The 22,600-nt window shown below is 36.6% G+C and overlaps 1 protein-coding gene across 6 annotated transcripts in view; it reads right to left on the bottom strand.

Annotated features, from left to right (window-relative positions):
• Positions 1–22,600, bottom strand: part of MCTP2 (multiple C2 and transmembrane domain containing 2) — a 189,449-nt gene that overhangs the window by 73,709 nt on the left and 93,140 nt on the right. For all 6 annotated transcript variants that reach the window (XM_059912573.1, XM_059912567.1, XM_059912568.1 and 3 more), the window contains 3 exons: positions 11,877–11,978; positions 9,642–9,716; positions 7,224–7,343 (listed from right to left, as the gene is read on the bottom strand). In XM_059912573.1, the coding sequence (XP_059768556.1) occupies positions 7,224–7,343; positions 9,642–9,716; positions 11,877–11,978 (297 nt within the window). The remainder of the gene's footprint in view (positions 1–7,223; positions 7,344–9,641; positions 9,717–11,876; positions 11,979–22,600) is intronic.

The raw sequence follows: 22,600 nt of genomic DNA, 5'->3' as shown, positions 1-22,600 counted from the left end.
GGAAAGGCAGCAGGTAGAGACGGAGAGTTCCCATACAGGGCCTGGACCTATCAGAACCATTCACTTATTAACCAGCAGGGCCGTGTGAAGACTGACAACATATGCTATTCTGGGATTTTAAAAAATGAAGACCTAATGCTTACTATTCAAAATTGGGATGCTCCAAAATACCAGCTGATTTCATTCAGTATAGCTAGGATTCTGCCTGGAAATGCAATTCAATTATAAAGTTGAAAATATGAACATGAAATATACTAAAATAGCTAAGAGTGTCCTTTTAAATTTTCAATAGATAATCTTTTAATGCAATTACTGTAATTTTATTAAATGGCATAATTAGTTAATGCCTGAGAAGTTGTCAATAGAAGGTGCAATTATGTTGTAAAAAATTATAATCACAATGTGCAATAATGGATTGTTCTTATGGAAAAAAATACTGAAAAAGAACTTTAAGGTATTTTTAAAAGTATGTTAGGTAGTCCTCTGCAAAAAGAAAGATTTGGGAAATCATCATACAAATGTTAAATAAAACAAATAATAAACTGGCAAATATTTTAAGCATTTAATGTAATATATTTATACATTTTTGCATGTAAGTATATATACGTAACATTTAAGATGCCTAAAAAATTTTCTCCAGACAAAATGGTGATTGTAACTGTGGATTTTTTTTCAGTTTTACTGTTAATCTTTGAGCAGCAACTGCACAAACACCCACCAAACAGGCATTGATGCCTGCTGTGCACATCCGACTGTGACTTCTGGTGGGTGTGGAAACAGCCACCAAAAGTTGAATCAAATGCAGTGCATCTAGTTGTGAATAAACTGGTGATAGAATTTTTTTTAAAAAAAAGAAAAATCTTTTAGACCTAGTTAACACATAAATATCTAAAGCATCAAAAAGACAACTGACCAGCACTATTTTAATCGTCCAATCTGAAAACAAAACGTCCAGTGTAATTGTCATTTGTACCAAAGTAAGTTCAATCTGAATGTCCTGTGGGCCACAGAAGGGATTATAAACAGGGACACTCCGCAAGGTCTCATGAAATTTTTATCAAATCGTTCTCAGAAAACTTTCAGCAGCGAAACTTTTTGCTTCCCAAATGCCCTCTGCTTCTCAGTGTTTTGTGTGTGAGTGCGTGTACGCACACATGTGTGTGATGGAAGGGTTCGTTCTGTTACAGTTGCTATTGTTTTTAAGTTCAGTTTGAAATCATTTCACACTTCTCAAAATTCTAGGATCTCTAAAAGCTAAGAATTCTATATATGTTAAATAGGGGCTATCACTAAGAAAGTGGAGAATTGTATTTTAACCTTATTGAGGAGCGGGACAGTTGATTGATGCTTTAAATTATGTATCATATTGCAGGCCCTGTCAACTCTGAAGAATTAATTCTTCATTTTCTTACAATCAAAAAATGCAGGAAAAAAAGTCACAGATGTTAAAAGCATAGCTTTATGAAAATACCCATTGATATATGGTAGACTTAGATTGCTTTTTAACATCAAAGGTCCAAGTAAAATTTTAATAAATAAGGAATCCGTCAATGCCCCCATAGACTCCTCTCCCTCAACGCAAGAGGCGAGGGCCTGAAAGAGTGGTGGAAAACCAAACTACATAAATGCAATCCTTTTTTACAGCATTGGGAGACCTTTGCTATTTCAAATAATTTTCTGATGATGCCAACTGTCAAGTAAATGTTTTCTGTCATATGAAAAAATTAATGCACTTATGCCATAATATAACCTTAGGTCTTTTTATAGACAACATTTGGGGCTTGTATATAAAGTACTATTACCCGAGAGAAAAACAAATCAAAAAAACTCATACAGATGATTGCTTCTACAATACAAATACCACAGTGCAAAATTATCTTTTGAAAACAAACTCAGTTCCTCTTAACTATCATCAAATAATGTATTTGCACTAGACATGGGAATATATTGTACAATACAGCACCCTTCCCACAGTAGAAATATGAGCCAATTTCTCTGAAAGTCACTGTTTTAAGATATTTAATAGTAATTTACTAATGTAGATAGTTACTCATCTCTACTACTAGCCCTTATTCTGAACAACTTGGAATTCTTGAAGAAGATCTGAAAACTACAGATTCCTTCCATGGCTCCTTCCGTCAGTTGTTTTCACTCTTCACTCTCCCCTTGAAAGCCCTTCTACATCATCTAAGAGCTTCCTCCAAAAGCGGGAAAAGATAACTCAGACCTCAATTTGGGGCTTAGCCTAGAACCAAGCACTGAGGTTTTCCAGACCATCAAGCTGAATTCCACGGAGGTCATAAGCATGTGATTCCCACGGTCTGGGCTGTTCCCCAAAGATGCCAGAGACATTTCTACCTTTCACTTCTTTAATTTTACTCCATCTCTTGTGAATATAATGACTATGTCTGAGAATTATTCTTACCTGTATGATAAGGATTTCTTTCTCCCAAAGCATCTTGGAATAGGCTTAGCTTCCATTTATAACATCTAGATATTATACGTATCTGCAATGACTCATATGGTTGTCCCTGGAGCCATTATATTGACCTAAATACAAGGATCGTGATCACTGCATCCTGGGCATCAATGACAGGCAGTGTAGCCCAACGTTTACATCCATGGACTCTAAATCCTGATGGTCTGGGTTTAAATCTCAGCTCTGTCTCTTAAAAGCATATGAGCTCTGACACTTTATTTAACCCTTATTTAACTTCTATGGGCTTATTTTTCTTATCTGTAAAAAAGGAAATACTGATACTGGCATCTACATCAGCAGGTTGTTATGAGAACTAAATGAATTAACACTTGTAACATGCTTTAGGACAGTACCTGACACATAGTAATCACTGAAACAACACAAGCCATTAATTATCCCCAGAGTTCAGAGCCTGTGACTGGGAATGACCATGGGCATGTATACAAAATACCATGTATATTTACAAATCCATTCATAGGGAAATATACAGATGTGCTTCTTCTAGCCATGATGTTTTAGTTATAGGCCTCTGTCCATAAGTTGACATCTTATATTAATTTATCTTTCAATTGGAAAAACTGAGAATGTGAACTTTTGAGTGAAAAACAATTATCTTTAGCTTAAAGCAAGTAAAGCTCAGAAAACACATTAAAAAAAAAAATCTAGAAAACTTAGAGGAAGGAGAAAGACTCAAAAGAGGTAATGACACGGGGAGGGGGAAGGGTAAGCTGGGATGAAGTGAGAGAGTGTCATGGACATATATACACTACCAAATGTAAAATAGATAGCTAGTGGGAAGCAGCCACATAGCACAGGGAGATCAGCTGGGTGCCCTGTGACCACCTAGAGGAGTGGGATAGGGAGGGAGGGTGGGTGGGAGGGAGACGCAAGAGGGAAGAGATATGGGGATATATGTATATGTATAGCTGATTCACTTTGTTATACAGCAGAAACTAACACACCATGTAAAGCAATTATACTCCAATAAAGATGTTAAAAAAAAAAAAGAGGTAATGAGCAAGGTTTCCCGTAATTATCCTAACAAAAAATTAAGCTTACAGAAGTATGATTTGGAATCTGACTGCTCTAAAAAAGTCCACATTCAGTGACCTACTGTATAGCACAGGGAACTATATTCAATACCTTGTAATAACCTATAATAGAAAAGAATCTGAAAAAGAATAGACATATATATATATGTATAACTGAATCACTTTGTTGTACACCTGAAACTAATACAACATTGTAAATCAACTATACTTCAATAAAAATTAAAGAAAGATAGTCCACTTTTAATTTCTTACAATAACAATGAATTAAACAGTATACAGCAACAGTCACGTGGCAGGTGTCAGGAAATTGAAGATAACTTTCTTCTCTTAGTATTGGGAGAACAACCACCCACATTAAGTGGAGAGGGGATTAATCCCCTAGTGGGGGAGGTTAATGCTTAGACAGTCTAACAAGATAAATTTTCTCATGTTTGTTCATCCACTTCTGACTGGACACCACAGGACCTAGATCTCAACAGGTTGCTTTCCTTTAACTCCTGCTTTCAACAAGATACGATATATCCATACATACATCCACAGGATCCCTTAGAAAATGTATGGCTTGCTTTCATAAAGTCTTAAGATTAACAACCATAATATACTAAACATGATCTTATAACATTCCTGCTTTGTATCAACTGAAAATAGAAACATGAACATGATGTTAGTAAGGCAACTTCATGTTACCTGACAAAACAGAAGTGAAAAATTCCTATGTTTCTGCCCTTAGCTTGTGGTGCTGTACCTCGAGGTAAAGGAAGAGCCCCAATGGAGATGGGTTTAGCCAAGACGGTTCTTTTCACACCTGTGCAGTGAACCCTCAAAGAGCACTTATCCTAATTTCTAATAGAGAAAGGCCTTCACATGCAGTCCTACTGTTCAATAAATTCTTGGCTTAGGACCTTGCTTCAGACCAGCACGAAATTGCTCTGCCCCTGTAATGCCAAGGCAAGTGGACGAAGCATGAACAAAGTACCACATGGATGAATAAAGACCAGGAGCAGCATTCTGTCCTCAGCAGATCATAGGAGAACATCAGTGTGTACTGTACCACCAAAGACAAACACGGTGTTCTCAGTAGTGGAGTGAGGGAGCGAAGCCAGGCTTCAGCATCACAGTCTCCCCATTCCTCCCTCTCTGGCCCAGGTCACCCGAGGATCCAACATTGTGCAGAAAGACAACCCTGAACAGAGTCTTACAGAGTCAGGGACACAGCCAGTGGCAGCCCACAGGCCTGGAATCACCCATCAGCACTCCACAAGCAGCTAGCGTTAAGTCTGTAAGCAAGAGCCATGAAAGCAAAATGTTTTCTGAAAAATATGAAGGCTTGGCTACCCATGATCTTATTAAAGAAAATAAGGGAGACTACAATGCATTTTTTATTTTATCCTAATAATGTACTTTCTTTATATGTTCTCGCTTTAAGAGTAGAAATAGTTTTGGAGTGACCATCATGATGGTAGCAACAAAAACATTCTCTAATGAAATTACACATCATCAGCTTAGGGAGGGGAGGTACCTACGTCTCTACATCTGCAGTATCTCTGAGATCCACCATGGCTGGTCAAAGTAAATGTGAGATAAACATTCAAAAGTAGAGTTTCAAATGAAAACAGAAAACTAAGTGTATCTGAGTGAAGCTGTCTTTATTTCAGTACCTTCAGGACAACCTAGAGAGAGAGAGAATGGATGCACATATCACTCGTAATTGACTCTGCATTTTCCAATGATGTCCAATGGAAAATGTCCCCCATCCACACCTGCAGTGGGGCCTCCCACCATCTCATAAACTCAGGTACCCTTGCAAAATCACATTTTGGCAAACCAGCAAGAAGAGCACTCCTCTATCTTTCGTTCCTTGGGCCCTAGGGACTTTAAAGGAGGATGTGCTGGCCTGCCTCTGACAGCCAGCCTGGCAGAGGGCTGTGCGGTGTGGTGTCGGCAAGGAGGGTCCACTCAGGTCCCAGGCCATGCAGAAGTGGCCCCAGTGCCAAGGTTCCCTTCTCGTTTAGAAGCCCCCTCTATGAAACAACTTATTTCTATTCATTTGTTGTAATCTTTCTTCAGATCAGGCTGACAGCCCATTAATCATTTCTGTCATCCCCCTACATAATCCAGTGCAACAGATCTCTGTTTTTCTAAAAATCTCAGTGCCAGAAACTAAGCTCAAGCAAGAGGAAATCCCTCTTCCTCCAAGGGACTGGCCGGGGTGCTGACTGGAAGAAGCCACCAATCATGTTGACTCGCCTCTTTTGCCCAGAATCACACAGAACATTCCCTGGAAAGTTTGTAGAGAGGATTCAGGTGGGAAACAGAGGCAGGGAGGCTGAAGAGGAACCCAACACACGAAGCCCCCAGCTGAGGAGAATGTGAGAAAGGGAAGTGGATGAATCAATGCCAAGTCAAAGGCAGATAGGGATTAATAAAATCCTTCTTAATGCTGTTATCAAGCCCAATTGTTCTAGCAACTTTAAAACAAAGAAAAAGTATATTAAAGGCCAAGGCTGCAGCCATCACAGGCCTTCTACCTCCTGAACCAATGAAAAACTAACATTAACTAAAGATAAAACAATGTGTTAAAATGGCTAAGAAAAAGCCTCTTATGGAGCCAGTATACAGCTTGCATAATAAAGGTGTCCCACTGACCCACTGACCCACTGACCTCTGGGACCGATTTTTTTTTTTTTAATGTGGATGAGCCTGGTGGGTAAGAGAGAGAGCATGGATGATAGAAAACAGGAGACAAAAGAGCCGTGATCATGACTCAACCACTCACACATCGTATGAGGTCCTACTGTGATCTTTGCACAGTGCAGAAGTTAATGACATAATACAGAAGGCACAAGATTAGCAGTCGAGCAAATTGGTTTCTCCTCCCATGCCTGACGCTACCAATCTGATCAATGACAAGTGCCTTTACAGATGAGGGAGGATGCCCACAGATGTAAAGTGAGGACATTATGCTCACTTTCAAGTCCTTACAAGATCCTTGGACTCTCAGTGGTTGACCTAGGTGGTTTTAAGATCTCATGCAGTTCTGAGATTCCGTGATTTTATTATGTTCATAAGGAAAGGCCAACTATTATTATAAGAATGTATTTCACAGACAGTGGTTCTCCTTTGTGGTGTTGGGTCAAGGTGTAATGTGTAGTAATCGGTTACATTTCAAGAGGTTTGATCTGAATACATGTTTTTTATACCAAAGTTTGCCAATGATTTACTTAAAACATAAATTAGAGCAATTTAGTCTTCATTTAGTCATGTGATTTTTCAACTGCCGTTTTTCAGAAAACACTGGCCCTCATGGGTACAGAAGGAGACAAACACATTGTGGGGACTATACAAATGGTTTATCATAAGCACCACAGAAACATTTAAAAATGCATAGAACACTGGCTCTCTTTACCTTATCAAGAGATAGTATATAAGTATGATTTGGGTAATTTAAGGGATTTCCAAGGGTAAATCTGACAAGTATGGTCTTGGAAAGACACCTCCTACATAATCTCCTATGTCATAATATATTTTAGAAAGATGAATGGCTATCCTTTTTTTAAAAGTTTCCTTCCCAGGGTAAACTTCAGCTATGTTGAATGTACCTCATTCTGCTTCACGTAAGTAAAATAAAACCCATCTGCATTCGGACTTGGGACTCAGAAGCAAATAAGCTGAACATAAAAAAGGAAGCTTACCACGAATGCTACTGTACTTCTCAATGTGGATTCCCATTGGAAGCAGCTTTTAAGGAACTGTATTGTATTCCAGACTGTCATGCTGAGTCTTTTCACTCGGTCTACATCTCTTGATAAGATCTGATTAAAAAAATGGAAAACAGGGAACTAGGTTTAAACACTCCAAATATCCTCTTTAGATCAGACAGCTTGGTCATTTAAATTATATTCTGTATAACTGCCAATGAATAAAACAGCAAAAATGAAGAGTCCTAATGCTTTTTCTAAAGTTCATTTTTAAACTATGATCATCCTGGGAGGAAAAGAAAATCCAATGCATTTTATAGCTCCTTTGAAGGAGAATAGGCTGTTTCAATAATGTTCAGCACAAAACTGAGCTGGTAAAAAATACAGCAGTCAGGGGACTTCCCTGATGGCGCACTGGTTAAGAATCCTCCTGCCAATGCAGGGAACACGGGTTGGATCCCTGGTCTGGGAAGATCCCCCATGCCATGGAGCAACTAAGCCCGTGTACCACAACTACTGAGCCTGTGCTCTGGAGTCTGCGAGCCACAATTACTGAGCCCACGCACCACAACTACAAAAGCCTGAGCGTCCTAGAGCCCACGCGCCACAAATACTGAGCCCGCGTGCTGCAACTACTGAAGCCCGCACACCTAGAGCCCGTGCTCCGCGACAAGAGAAGCCACCAGTGAGAAGCCCGCCCACCGCAACAAAGAGTAGCCCCCGCTCGCCTCGACTAGAGAAAGCCCGCACACAGCAACAAAGCCCCAACGCAGCCAAAATAAAAAAAAAAACAGCAGTCAGGCATGTGATATGTGTGTGTGTGTTTGAGAGAGACAGACAGAATGGAATGAGGGTCTATGTTGTTTAGTTTGGAAGGAAATGGGTAGATTTACAGTAGAAATGTACATGTATTCTAGCTAATCTAGTCCAAAAGAAAAAGTCTATTCTAAAGGAAAGTAAAGTTCTGGGAAGGAAATCCAGCTCTCCTACCTCTTTGCTGTGTGACCTTGGGCCAGTTTCTTAACCTCTCTCCTACTCAATGGGGTTGATAGGAGTGCTAACCTTGTACGTTGTGGAGAGAATTAAAGGGCTTAGAAGAGAGCCTGGCACATACTAAGTGATTTTAAGTATTTGTGTCATGAGCACAAGTTTCAACTTTATAAAAATCTGGGGACGCTTAGTGGTGAGAGGAACTTGGGGAGAAACCTAACATACCCCAGGGTCTCAGCCCCAAAACCCCCCGGTGCTCTCAGAGCCCAAAGCCACCCAACGCGGAGGTCCTGTTTGGCAAAGGAAATGTCTTTTCTCCCAGGTGTAGGTAGATTCATTTCAATTTGTTTGCAAAGCAGCTATGCCACCTACCTCAACTCAGGTTTTAACTTTCAAGTAAACAGAGCAAAAGGCAATAATAACAACAATAATAAAGCCATTTACTCAGATTACACAAAATAAATATTACACTCAATGTTACGGCAGACCAAAACAAAACATTTGGATGCTCCCTTCAGAAGAGGGTTAAGGCCTTTCCCGAGCGTGTCCAGAAGTTCATGGGAAACCAAAGGATGATAAGATGCCTTTATATTTAACTTGCTTTATGTAATCCACAGCTGCTCACCCCACAGGAAGTGGTGGAAGTAATAAACACTTTAAAAAGGGGACACTTTGTTCTTTGCTACACAACTGAAGAGGGGCCGTAAGTACAGAGTGAAATCCTGAACTGTGTCTGAATAGGACAGGGAGGGGCTCTGAAAAGAACTGTAAAGGTCATGTTAAAAAAAAAAAAAAATGTGGAACTTCCTCTACTTGGCCCTGATCTTCACTTTTTGTTGAACTGATGAGAGAGGAATTAAGGGCAACAGGCAGAGGGAGTGAGAGTTAACTCAATAGGAGGTAAAATGCCAACACAATCCAAATTTAGACAAAAAAAAGTGGTAGGAGCAGCTATCGGTGAATCTGAGGCTGGACATCTCGAAAGATCAACTGGGTTAATTCCATGATGGACTCCACTGGCAGAATGCCTCCCTGAAATGTTGAAAGATGGAGAGTAAAGTGGCTGTGATTCAAGGAGGGTAGGAGGGGCAAGTAAATTCAAGAGAAGGTTTATGGCTTGACGCTCAGAACTTTTGTTTACAAAATGGTTCAGGGGATGAATGGAGGGCTGACACCCTCTGCAGCATCCAATAGATATGTTCTGAGTCTTTCCCTTCTTACTGAGCCCAGCTGAAGTCCTTGTCTAGGGAGAGAAGGGGAGATGGAGGAAGGAGTGGAGAGATGGGGAGACAAGCGGGGAGAGGGAGGAGGGAGAGAGGAAAACAGAGAAGGAGGGCGAGATGCAACCAAGTCATGACGAGTAAGTACTCCGGGTGCTGGGTGCTGACTGTACCAACAAGCCAGTTTACTGCACTGACCTACCTTTTTGGACAGCTTGCGGCTATCTTCAGCAAAGCGCTTTTCTCTGGGAGTAAAGGTCCGAATACTTGCTTTGATCTAGAAAGACAGCAGTGTTAAAAGGGGCAGCATTGAGACGGACTTGACTCTCTTCTTTTTCTAATGACTGAGAAGCTCTGGAAACCAATACCTTCTGACCCTAAGGGCGCGGGGTTAGGGGGTTGGGGGGTGGGCAGAGACATGGTGGGTACCCGGAGCTCTGCATGGGTCTCTGGAGACTCATTTCATGAATATCACTCGGGTAGGTCAGACTGGAGATTCCAGAGTGTTGTTTCCACGTTGCAAATCAAAGAGATATTTTAAACCACTGCAGAGATTGGGCTCATGAAGTCCTCAAACCAAAGTCTCTAAAAAAAGTAAAACTTCCTTTCACATCAAAGTTTTGAACTACTCTTTGCCAGTAATACCTTGCGTGTGAAAATCAGTTTCCGGCTTATAAAAACATCTTTTCCATAGAGAATCTCATTTCCTCTCAATGATCCAGAAAAATAAGTAAATGAGTCATTTTAGCCCAGCTTTTAGGGAATAAACTGAGGGTCAGAGAGATTTCATGGTTTATCCAAATCACTAAACTGAGGAAAACCTCAAAGAACAAAATTCAAGTCCTTCTCCTCTACATCAGATGGACAACTAGAACATTACTTAACAGTTTTTCATTTAAGGCTGTTTTTCCCCCTAAAACTCAAGTTTTACCTGTGTGCATAGTCTATATACAAGTGTTTGCCAGAAGAAAAGAGGAGATGAAGGGTGATTTGTGTGCAACACACACATATGATCTCCTTGAAGGGAAAGGTTAAGAAATGGGGAAAAAGAGGAAGTAACAACAGACCCCATACTGGAGGCTGTGCCCAGAGTTCTAACATTTCCAGGAATAAAATATAAAACTTCCCTGCCATTGATTTTATGAATAATCTCTTAAAGATAGTAAACAATCAGCAATGTAGCATCGGGATAATTGAGGAGTCAGAAAGATCTGGATCTGGATCCCGACTCACTCATTTATCAGCAAATCAGCTCCCCTGTTTAATTCCATTTGCTCATCATAAGATGGCATTCATGATAGCTAGGGACCAGGCTTATTGTGGGGATGAAATGAAATAATATCAGAGCCTGGCACATCGTAGATGGCCAATAAATGGCAGCCATTCTTCTAATTACTGTAAAAGCGCCATTATGCTACATTCATTTACCCCACTAACTGGATTAACCTGTGCCCTCCCTTCCCTTTCTAGAACCTACTGCTGATACCATGGCAAGGAAAGCTCACAGCTAAGTAAGCCATGTCTGCACAGGCCTAGGGATTTCTGCTCCTGACAGTCGAATAGTATTTCCATCGAGAAACAACTGTGCTAATTCGTAAACCTATTTATGCCAATTTTACCCGTTACTATAATTCTATATTTAATTAATTATTATATACATTATTGAAATACAGATCAAAAGACTTGAAATCGATGTTGCTCTAGAAAGCCTTGAGAAAAGTCAGTTACTAAAAAGATACTGCTATTGAGGTGATGATTTTATGGAAAAATAATCTGGAGGAATTCCACATTCAGATTGTTCTGTGAGTGTCTTTAAAGAATATATCTACTTTCAAGAAACTGAAATTACAAATCATAGATGTTATGGGTGTATTTATGCAAGGAATATGCTGTAGAACTAAAAATAATACGTCCATGCTATTTAAAAAAAGGTTTTAGGCCCGCACCTAAAAATTGGCAAGTGAATGTATATTTATGTATTTTATTTATATTAAACTAAAAGTTTAAGATACATTTAAAAAAAATCCTCCTTTAACTGTAGTTTTCAATTGAGTAACTACTGTCTTGATAGTGTTGGATAGCAGGACATCTACTATAATAATTAAATAACATGTTAGAGTCTTGAAGATATCTCTGTCCAACAGCCAACTGTTGCCTTGGAAGAAGATTAAAGGTAATAAAGCTAAGAACCTAATTTTCCTCTTATTTTTTTTTTCCCTTGACATATATTGAGAATTACACACCATCAATTCTACTGGCCCAACAGGATTAATACCAGAATGTCCAGCACTGATTTTTCTTGCCTCAGTTTTAAAACACTATTTTCTTTGTAGCTGCAAAAATTCTGAAACATTTTACATTGATTTGAAACTCTCCAGGCTGGTCATCTTTTACTCTCCATAGAGAGAAGCTGGGAGATCTGTCCAGTTAGACCTACCGGATTATATATGAGGTCCATCTCCAAGTAAATAACTCCTTTAAAAGCTTGTTCTAAATCTTTATTCTTCAACACGTAACAGCTTGTCTGTCCATCTCGAATCTGTCATAAACAATAGATAAAATACAGACTTTCTATGGGATTTAAACTGAACGAGCTGACAAAATTGAAAATGCAGAACACATACACAGATGAAGCCAATATTAAGCAAATATTAAAACTATGTAAATATTAAATCATAAATCAACTTTTAATTCTAGAGTGCTGCTATAACTGATAAGAAGATAAAGTAACAATCACCAGGCTGAAACTGATATACGAAAGGAAAATTAGTGGTACAAATTATTACTAAGCCTACCAGGGCTTTCATTCAAAAATCCCAGAGGTTGAACATTTTTATTTGTTAAAAAATGATGAATATTCTACAAAATTTCTGGCAAGTACTACTCAAGACTGCCAAGGTCATGGGAAAAAGGAAAAACTTGGAAACTGCCACAGTCAGAAGACTAAGATTAGATGATAAAATGCAATGTGGTACCCTGGGTTGGATCCTGGAACAGAAAAAGGACATTAGTGGAAAAACTGGTGAAATCCAAATAAAGACCAGAGTTTAGTTAATAGCAATGTACAATGTCAGTTTTTTTCTTAGTTTTGATAAATGCATCATGGCAATGTAAGATGTTAACATTAGAGGAAACTAGGTGAGGATAGATGGGAACTCTGTATCACTTTGCAACTTTTCTGTAAACCTAGAATTATTCCAAAATAAAAAGGTTATAAAATAAGATCTTTTATTTATTTATAATATAGTATTTTATTTAATTAAAATATTATAAAATATTTTATACAATATTTTATAAAAATATTACCTTATAAAATATTAGTTTATAAAATGTTATTTTAGAAAAATATTATTGTATACAAATACTATGAAATATTTTAAAGAAATGAATAAAGGAACCAGTTTTCTAAAACTGACCAGTGTTTCACCCCGCCAAGGTGCAATGCAAATTAAATAAATCAGCATAGTTAGAGTTGAGGTCAAAATCCAAAAACATTTCAAAAGAACAATGTGCTGATAAACCTACAAAATAAACAAGTTCTTCTGATAGCATCTCTCAGCCAAGCATGTCACATCAATTCCACATACCAATCTACCTGTGGACCCCCAGTGTGTGAGGCATCTAAGAAAAAATCCCCTGTGTCATTTTGGAAATGACTTGGCTCCCATTAAGGCATTTTCTTTTCAGATTTGATGGCAGCAATGCTTATATTATACACAGTGGTAGTATATGCATTTTTAAACTTCTGGCTTATTCGAAGCATATCTCTTAACTCCAACAGGGCAGAGCAAAACTTGAGCTGACCAAAAGCTCCATTTGGGATTGTAATGATCAAACATCTGAAATAACATAGGAAATTTGAGGGCATGAAATCTGAGCCATATTTTAAATGACTATTGCTGTCACTACAAGCATTCAGCACAAGTGTTCTTATAAACAGTGGTGGAAATGAGTTGAATAAGTCATGGGGGGAAACAGAGCCATTCCACTTTACAAGGGAGAGGTCACCTTCCTTCCCAAAGTCACCCCACCTCTCTCAAATTGAATAGGTTTTAAACAGAAAGATGGTTTTCCTGGCCAGTGGCTAAGAGGAAGGGGGTACCCCATAAAGACCTGGCTTCCTTCCTAAACGGTATCCAAACAGGATTCTGAGCTTCCTCTTTTATCCACTGTCTCACTTAATAAATTGTGGGTGTTAAAGTTGAAAGAAATAAATACAAAAACAGCATGACAATTTGCCAAGCTGACTTTGGTCCAGTTTAGTTTTGCCTCAACCCATAATCATTGTACTGTTATCTTAAAATTTCCATGATTTCTTAAGGGTTAGGAAGGGCAACAGAAGAACAAGAGGTATCAGTATAAAAAGAAATATTTTATAGTCAAAGAAGTTTTTTTGTTTTTTTGGGTAAATGATCGTTTCCTCTTTCTCAATGTCCTAGAATTGTGTCAGCAAAGCACAGAATCCACCTAGGACATTAAAGCAGTTTTTAAAGCTAGAGAAATAATTAAGGCTACCCATATTTGGAACTTTCATATATTATTTTAAAATATATAAATTATAAGTTTAAAAATTTGTAAAAAGATTGAAAAATTATAGGAAATAAAAAAGTCCCTTTGAATGTCCATAAATACCACAATTCTTTCCCTGAGAAGGAAATTAGATAGGAATTTGGCATGTATCCTTTCTAAATTTTTATTGAGAATTTATATTCATAAATATATCCTTGAAGAAATTATTTTACATTTTTTGTTTCAAACTGTATATATTTTGCAATTTCATTCTGTATGTATCAATATGATTTGATAATGTATCTGTATTAGTATATAGATCAGCCTCACTTCTTTAAACTGCTATGTAAAATTCAAAATCTGAATAAACCACAATTTATGAATCCTCCTATTTATGAACATTTGGTTGATTCCACTTTTTCAGTCTGTCCTCTATAAGGAATATCTTTTGGGAAAAGATAAACTGAGAGATAGAGGAAATATACTACTTTGTATTGGGGATATGCTTGGGTTAAGAACAGATCAATGCATTTGAATATTTAGCGTTATAATTAAACACTGAAATAGTAACCAAAGAAACTATTTGTTAAACATTTTCATTTTCCATGGTGTTTATATAATTGAACTTCCAACACATGAATACAGGATAAAAAGTTCGGTAACACCCCAACTCGCCAAACTCCTACATGACAGTATTTATATAATAAATGAAAGATAAACATATATTTTTCCAGTCAAGAACTATATTTATTATTTATACTTAACTCTGAAAATTATTTCTAGCATTTTATAATGTTAAAACCTCTATGAAATAGGACAATTAAAGCACAGCTAAAAGAAAACTTAGAGCAAAGGATCTATATATACTTTTGTCTTTAGGTATGAGATAGTCACTTCAATTAAGACTTAAGTTTAATTCTGAGATCTCTATCACCCAAGGTAAATTGTGACAAAAAGAAATCTCGAAGTTCAACTGGAGAGTCTTCCTGGGCTGACATCGGGGAGGATTTCCTTTCACTCAAATAGAAGGATGAAATAATAGATAATGTCCTTAACTTTAGTGTTACAAGAAAACTCTTCAAATTGACTTATCACACACCTTTGCCTACTTGCCTTTCCATAGGTGAGGAGCACAGATATCAGGCAATAATTTGGGGAAGGCATCTCTGCAGGACAGTTATAAAGATTTAACTTAATTAGGAATTAAACTTCCATAATTAGGGAAATGGGCATTTCCATGTCCCTTTACATTATTTTCAGAAACAATATATCAGAAAGCTAATCATGCTAACCATGAATTCTTAGTTACATTAGACAGTGAATGAAAGAGCACAGGAAGTCTGTTTCTGAGTAATAATTCAGGATTTCAGAGCCAGAGGACAAGTTACAGAGAAGGTAGTCTGGTTTGGATTTTAATCTGACCTGAAATTATCTTTAACCTATGCAATTTTTCTCTATCTAAAAGAATTTTAAATCTGCTTACACAAGCTTTAAGCACGGTAAACATGAAGAACTTTTAAAAAGTTTGGTGATAAAACTAATTTTTGAGTCACAGAGATACTACATTCACTATATTAGAAAACAAAACTTTTTAAATCGGCATATAACAAAGGTTAGTATGTGGGACAGAGAAAAAATATTTTTCTCAGCTGGAACTCTTTTTAAAGAATTCTCATTATTTAAAAAAAACAAGAAAAAAAAGAGAATTCTCATTATTATGCTTTACTGTAAAGTTTTGATGTGACAAGATAATAACTGATTCAACAGCAAAGTTAATCAGAATCGATATGAAGGAATAAAACCATCAGTTGCTTTAAGGAGAAAAGATACACATTTAACATCAAAATCCAAACTGAAGAGTCATATCGATCCTCCCCAGCCCCCAATTCGACCTTCATGTGAATAAATGGAGAACATCTGGGTGTAAACAAGCGTTATTCTATCAGAAGCTTTTCATTGCATGCAAAAGGGAAAATAATGTGACATAACAATACAGCAGGTGATCCCCACTAATGCACATGCAAGGTGACTCCAACAAAATGTGATATGAACAGACACATGTTCACATGTGATATGTGGCTAGGAAAGAAGAAAAGTAAATATCCTTTACTTGGTAGTGATTCTATTCACATCCCCACTTGGAAACACGCCTGTTTCCCATCGCAGGAGTTACAAACAGCACGAGAGATTGAAAAGCCCACAAGGTCACTGTTTGCCCTGACACAGTCAACCACTGTGTGGTTGACTCATCACCCCAGCCCTCCACATACAACTCACCTTTCTCTGTGCAAGGCAATCCAACCCACCCATTGCCTGAATCCAAAACCCAGCACTGAACTTTGGTAAAGGCAGAAAACCCTGCAGTACCCACAATGTCTTATCAACTCCTCTCTCTGAAATAGAAGCTGTCTTTACAAAGTAATATGTACTAATTGTAAGAATGGTGTACAATTTACAAAAATAGCTTAGAAAAAGGAAAAAAATGTAATTTTTACAATATTACATTTTTTAACAAACAGATCTCTAATTTTTAATGTACTTTTATAAATATTTATCTTATGAAAATATGATCATAGTGTATTGGATAAAGTTTGGGACTCTTAGAGGCAGATGAAATGAGTTTAAATTCTGGCTCTGCCTCAGAGTGGCTGGGTAACTTTGGATAAGTTACATAACTCCTCTCTTCTTCAGTTTCCTAATCTGTAAAGTGTGAATAAAAAAAAAAAAAGGATACATATCTCAGCAGTTGTTGTGAAATAATCAGCAAAAAGCAGTAAGAACAGTGACAAGTACACAGAAATTGCTTATTAAATAACATGATTTTTTCTGTCTTACTTTCATTTATGTACTTTTTAATCACTTGTGTTTTAAACTTAAAAAAAGTATGGGAAACATTCTCCAATGTAAAAATCGATTCTTCTCCATAATTGAGAATGGTTCTTCATCTTATGAATATTCTATAATTAGCTTAACCAATCTTCCATTGTAACTAAGATTGTTTCCAATTTTTAACAACTGTAAACACTGTGGTGGTTTTACACATAGATATCTTTGTGCTTCCATGATGCATTCCTAAAAATAAAGTCTTAAAGGTGGAATTATTGAGTCATATGGTACACCTATTTTTATGGTTTCGGCAAGTATTGCCAATTTGCTCTCCTAAAATGTTGTATTAATTTATGCTCCTAGCCTCAGTGAATGAGCCTGTCCATTTCCTTCCAATGTTGCCAACCATAGGCATTTTTATTTAATATACTGCAATTTCATAGGAATAAAATGGCCTCAGGTTGTTTTAATATGTGTTTTTTTTAATAACTAATGAAACTGAACATTTTCTGTCGTATGTTTATTAACAGTGGGCCATGGTAGGACCGTGAAACCAGACAGACTTCAATTCAATTCCCATTTCTGGCGTTTAGCATCTGTGTGACCATGGGTAATTACTGTATCTCTCCAAGTCCCAGTTGCCTCTCTAAAATAGATATCTACAATATAAATGCTCAAAGATATGTGTCTATTAAATTTTAATGCAAGGTGCCTTCTAGGAGGCTGGTAGCAGGTCATGCTCCCTCCAACAGCATTTGAGAGAGTCCTTTGACTACACTTAATCATCACTGCTCACGACAAATCTTGACTATATTTCTTAATCTGACTGCTTAAAATAATTTGGTAATTTAAGCTACTAAAACAAGGGTGATGAAGATGAGAGCTTACACTTTAAGTGCTTACTGTGTGCTACTGAACTCTTTTTACATTTACCAAACCATTTAAATCCTCACCACAGACCTCCAACACAGGTACTGTGATAATTTTCATTTAGGTGGAAACAGAAACAGAAATCTCAAGTAAGGTGTCAAAAGTCACACAGCCAGTTAATGGAGAAGATTGGGGCCAACTCAGGTGATCTGGCTCCCTCTTCTGCACTTTTTTAAAAAAAAATAAATTTATTTATTTGGCTGCATTGGGTCTTCATTGCAGCTCGCGGGCTTTCTCTAGTTGCGGCGAGTTGGGGCTACTCTTCGATGTGGTGTCTGGGCTCTAGGCACGCAGGCTGTAGTGCGCAGGCTCAGCAGTTGTGGCGCAGGGGCTTAGTTGCTCTGCGGCATGTGGGATCTTCCCAGGCCAGGGCTCGAACCCATGTTCTCTGCATTGGCAGGCGGATTCTTAACCACTGCGCCACCAGGGAAGCCCCCTCTTCTGCACTTTTAACAACCATGATGGTGGTTGAATAAAGTATGAGCCATTCATCTGCTTATTAGCTATACAGATTTCTGCCTCCTTGATTTAAATTTTCTGTTAGGTTGAATTGTCTTTTCCTTATTGATCAAAAAAATCCTTTTATATTAGTGCTGTCATCTATTTGTTTTATGCTGCAAGTATTTTTTAGCAACCTATCCTTTGTCTTTTAATCTTCTATGGCAATTTTTGTTTTCACCACGACATCTTAAATCTTTCTTCCTTTATCATTCCTGTTTTTCAGTTTGTTTATGTAGCACTTCCCATTATTTTAATAGTTTTATTTATGGAACTGTCTATAAATAAATATTTATTTATTTTGTTTCAAGCATTTGACCTTTAATTCACCTTGAAATAGTTACTGTGTTTGGTGTAACATGCTGACGCATTTTTCCCTGATGGATAAGCAACCAACTTAACCTCAGAATCACTTATACAGTGATCACTTAGTTTATCCTCTCAATGACTTCATGTTTCAAGTTTATCATATATTAAATTTCTCAATTAGTCTTTTTTTCATGTCCTTCAGTACAGTTCAGAAATTCCTCACATAGTTAAGCGTTATAGCATTTTTTTTTGTTTCCTGTTATACTCTTTGATGTTTTTTTTAGGTTTTTAAGATTTTTTTCTATTGGGTATGGGCATTGGTTTTCATTTTCTTAATTTTGATATTGTTTATACATAAATGACCTTTTTTTATTCCAATACGTCGTCTATTAATTTTCTTTATATTTACAGATATTATCAGATAGCTAGTACTTGCAAATAATGTGTTTCCTTCATTCAAATATCATTTATTTCTCTTACATTTTTGCATTGGCTGGATCTGACCTCAAGGCTTATTTTAATAGTTAATTCATAAGTATGTAAGCTCATTAAATTCTTGCAACAATCCTAGCAGTAGAAACTACTGTTATCTTCATTTTAAAAATGAGGAACTAGAGCGGCTTCCCTGGTTGTCCAGTGATTAAGACTCCTGGCTTGCACTGCAGAGGGCGTGGGTTCCACCCCGGGTCGGGGAAGTTCCACATGCCACGAGGTGCGGCCAAAAAAAAAAAGAAAAAAAAAAAAAAATGAGGACTTAGAATAACTATCTCTATCTAGTGTTTCAGCATTAAGTCTGATGTTTGTGATACTTCTGATAGATATCATTCGTCATGTTAAGGCACTGCCCATCATTTACTAATTTATTAGACTATTTTTTCATAATCAATAAGGGATGTTAAATTTTATCAAGTACACCTTCTACATCTATTGAGATTGTCAAGGTGTTTTTTTTTTTTTTTCTTAATAATATAAATTACACAATTAGATTTCCTAATGTGTTCAATCTTACTGATGTTCCATGAAAGGTATATAATTTGCTTTTTTAAAAAAATCTGTGTTTTTTTTAATATCAGAATTATTTTAGTCTCAGGGAATGAATTCACACATTTTCCATTTTCTTTTATGTTCTTAATAAACTTGAACAACGTTTAAGAATTGCCTGTACAGTTAAGGTTTCAAAACTCATGTTCATTAAATGATTGAAATGTGTTATTTTCTTATTCAGGGGCGGGGAGTATGCAGGGAGAAAAGGGTGGAGTTATTTGATAACTATTTCTGATATTTCCATCAGTAATGATTTTCACTAAACAGTGCATTTAATACCTGATACTCAAGTTCCTCTAATTATATTTTTAAAGATAATTTCCTTGATATTTTTATACATTAATTTCTTCAAATGGGGGACGGTATTATATTTTTAGTTAACTTGGGGAGATTTTTATACCTTTACAATACCTAAGTCTTCCCAAGGTATGTCTCTATATTTATTCACGTTTTCTCTCATACTCAGTAAAATTTAGTTATGTTCTTCATAGCAATCCCTATATTTCTTGTTGTTCACTCATTCTTAATAGTATATGTTTTCCCTTTTTTTCATTAGCCTTGTAAATGGCTTGCCTGTATCACTGGTTTGGGGGGCAACTAATACTTGGATTTATCAAATACACTGTTTAAGTACTTTCTATGTAATTGTTCTTTTATTAATCTTCATAAATTTCTTTATAATTTTCTCAGTTTTCTTTATTTTACTTCATTTTGGTGAGATGATTAATTGATTTTCAACCTTGTTGTTCAATTATAAAACCATTCACGTAACTTCCCTGGTGGTCCAGTGGTTAAGACACTGTGCTTCCACTGCAGGGGGCACAAGTTCGATCCCTGGTCAGGAAACTAAGATCCTACATGCCCTGTGGTGCAGCCAAAAAAAATTTCCTCTGAATAATACTTTTGGCCCTTATCCATAGTTTTTATATATCACATTTCATTGTTAGTTTCTAAGAAGTTTATAGTTGCGGTTTTGGTATCTACATTAGCTACCTGAGATTTTTTTTCTACCAAGGATTTTGATACTTGTTTCATTTTTGTTATTTATTTCTCTTTACCGTGATCACAGTACAGGTTCTGCCTTTTTGAAATCTACTGAAGCGTTTTGGACCCACAACATAATCAATAATTAAACAAGTTAAGTGGGTATGTGAACAGAATATTTTATGTATTTATGTGTAATTCTACACATACACATATTGGACAAAGCTTATGGCTGATTCTCTAAAGTCTAAGAACCACCACTTTAGTTTGTTTAAAATTCACCTGAGAACTTGCTAAAAAAATAAAAACAAAAACAAAAACAAAAGAGATTCCAGGGTTTCATCACCAGAAATTTAGTAGCTGTGGAATCATGTGCAAGGACTTCTGCTATTAGCATACACTTCATGGAACTTGGAATTTCAAAGACTTGGCATTTTAAAACGTCACTTCAAAGCTTTGTTTTTTGTTTCTGATTTTTAAAAGCTAGATAGATAATATATATTATTTTTCTGTGATTCCAATTTTGTAATTTTTCTGGTGTTTCAAATATTATATATATATGTGTATATATACATATGCACACACACATTTCCTTGGGAAGTCATTCACGTAAAAGTTCCTGTCTTTATAACTTTATTGATAATTAAATTATTTTGTAACCCATAAAATAACCTCCTCTGTATGTTTCTCACTTACCTTTTGTTTACATTTATGTGTTACACTTTTGTTCACCCATTTTAGTATTGCCATGCTTTAGGTGTCTCATCTAGAAGCAGCACTTAGATTTTACTCTTTCACTCATTATGAGAGGTTTTCCCATCTAATAGAAAAGTTTAACCTATTCAATGTTTACCATCATGCAGGATATGCTCAGATTTATACTTGCTATCTTCCCGTTATAGGACAGTAGAGGAATTCCACTAGTCATTCTTCTTTCTCCCTTGGCCTGTCGTAACCAAATATCATCCACCTTCTACACTAGTTATGGTTCATGATAATTACAGCATATTTATGGCACCCTTTGCTAATTTCCAGGGCCAACAGAAAAATGTGCCTTATCTTCCTTTACTTCAATGAACATGTTGGACCAGGATTAGATGAGGAAGAGAGTTGAATGTTTGTGTCCAAAAATCACCATTTTGCCCTGTTAAATTTTGTATTTGGTTATACATCCATAGACATTTATATAAAGTAAAATAAATATTATATATTTCAATGGCCAAAATTTCAGCATTAACTTAAAAAAATATGATTAAGAATGTCCAGTACAATGTGCAAAATCCATCATAGGTGAGAGTTGGGCAAATACTTAATTGGAAATGCAAATGAAGATGTGCATGGACATTTATTTGGTACAGCAATTATAGAAAATTTATCCCATAAAGCTAATTAAGTGAGGCTGTTATTGGTGTACCTAGTTACCGAGCACTGGCTTCACAGAGAACGCTAAGGGCTGCATGAAGGCCTGTGCTTCTGATATAAATTCACATGTGCATGTTGGCATGGCTTACACAAGAGGACTCAAATTTGTTTCAAAATGTAGGACCTCATCAAATTGAGTTGACTTTTCCATAGATAGTAGGAAATAACAACAAATAGATGCTTTTCCTATTTTACAGAAAGCTGATTTTCAAAGTCTTCCAAAATTGACCCATTAGATAATTAATTCTAGGAGGGTAAACACATGTTTAAATAAGAAGGATGAGAAGAACTCAGCCAGATTTTCACGACAAAATCAAGATCACTTAATTGAGAATAGCAATGAAAAATAAATCTACTGAATTGGATAATTATTAGGAGACAATGTCTACGTTGGGAATGTTTTAAAACTAAAACATTCCTACTGTTTTCCAATGTATATTTACTATATTATTGATTAGAAGATTTTTGGAAGAATGTGGAAATGTATAAATATTAAAAGTTTTCGGGACTTCCCTGATGGTCCAGGGGTTAAGACTCCACACTTCCACTGCAGGGGGCACAGGTTAGATCCCTGGTGGGGGAAGTTCCGTGTGGTGCGTCCAAAAAAAAATTTTTTTTTCAGATTATAATCCAATCCAA

This window comes from Balaenoptera ricei, chromosome 2 (assembly GCF_028023285.1).
Source record: "Balaenoptera ricei isolate mBalRic1 chromosome 2, mBalRic1.hap2, whole genome shotgun sequence".
Taxonomy (NCBI): Eukaryota; Metazoa; Chordata; class Mammalia; order Artiodactyla; family Balaenopteridae; genus Balaenoptera; species Balaenoptera ricei.
Note: the sequence above shows the minus strand (reverse complement) of the source record. Positions and strands in the feature narration are given on the sequence as shown.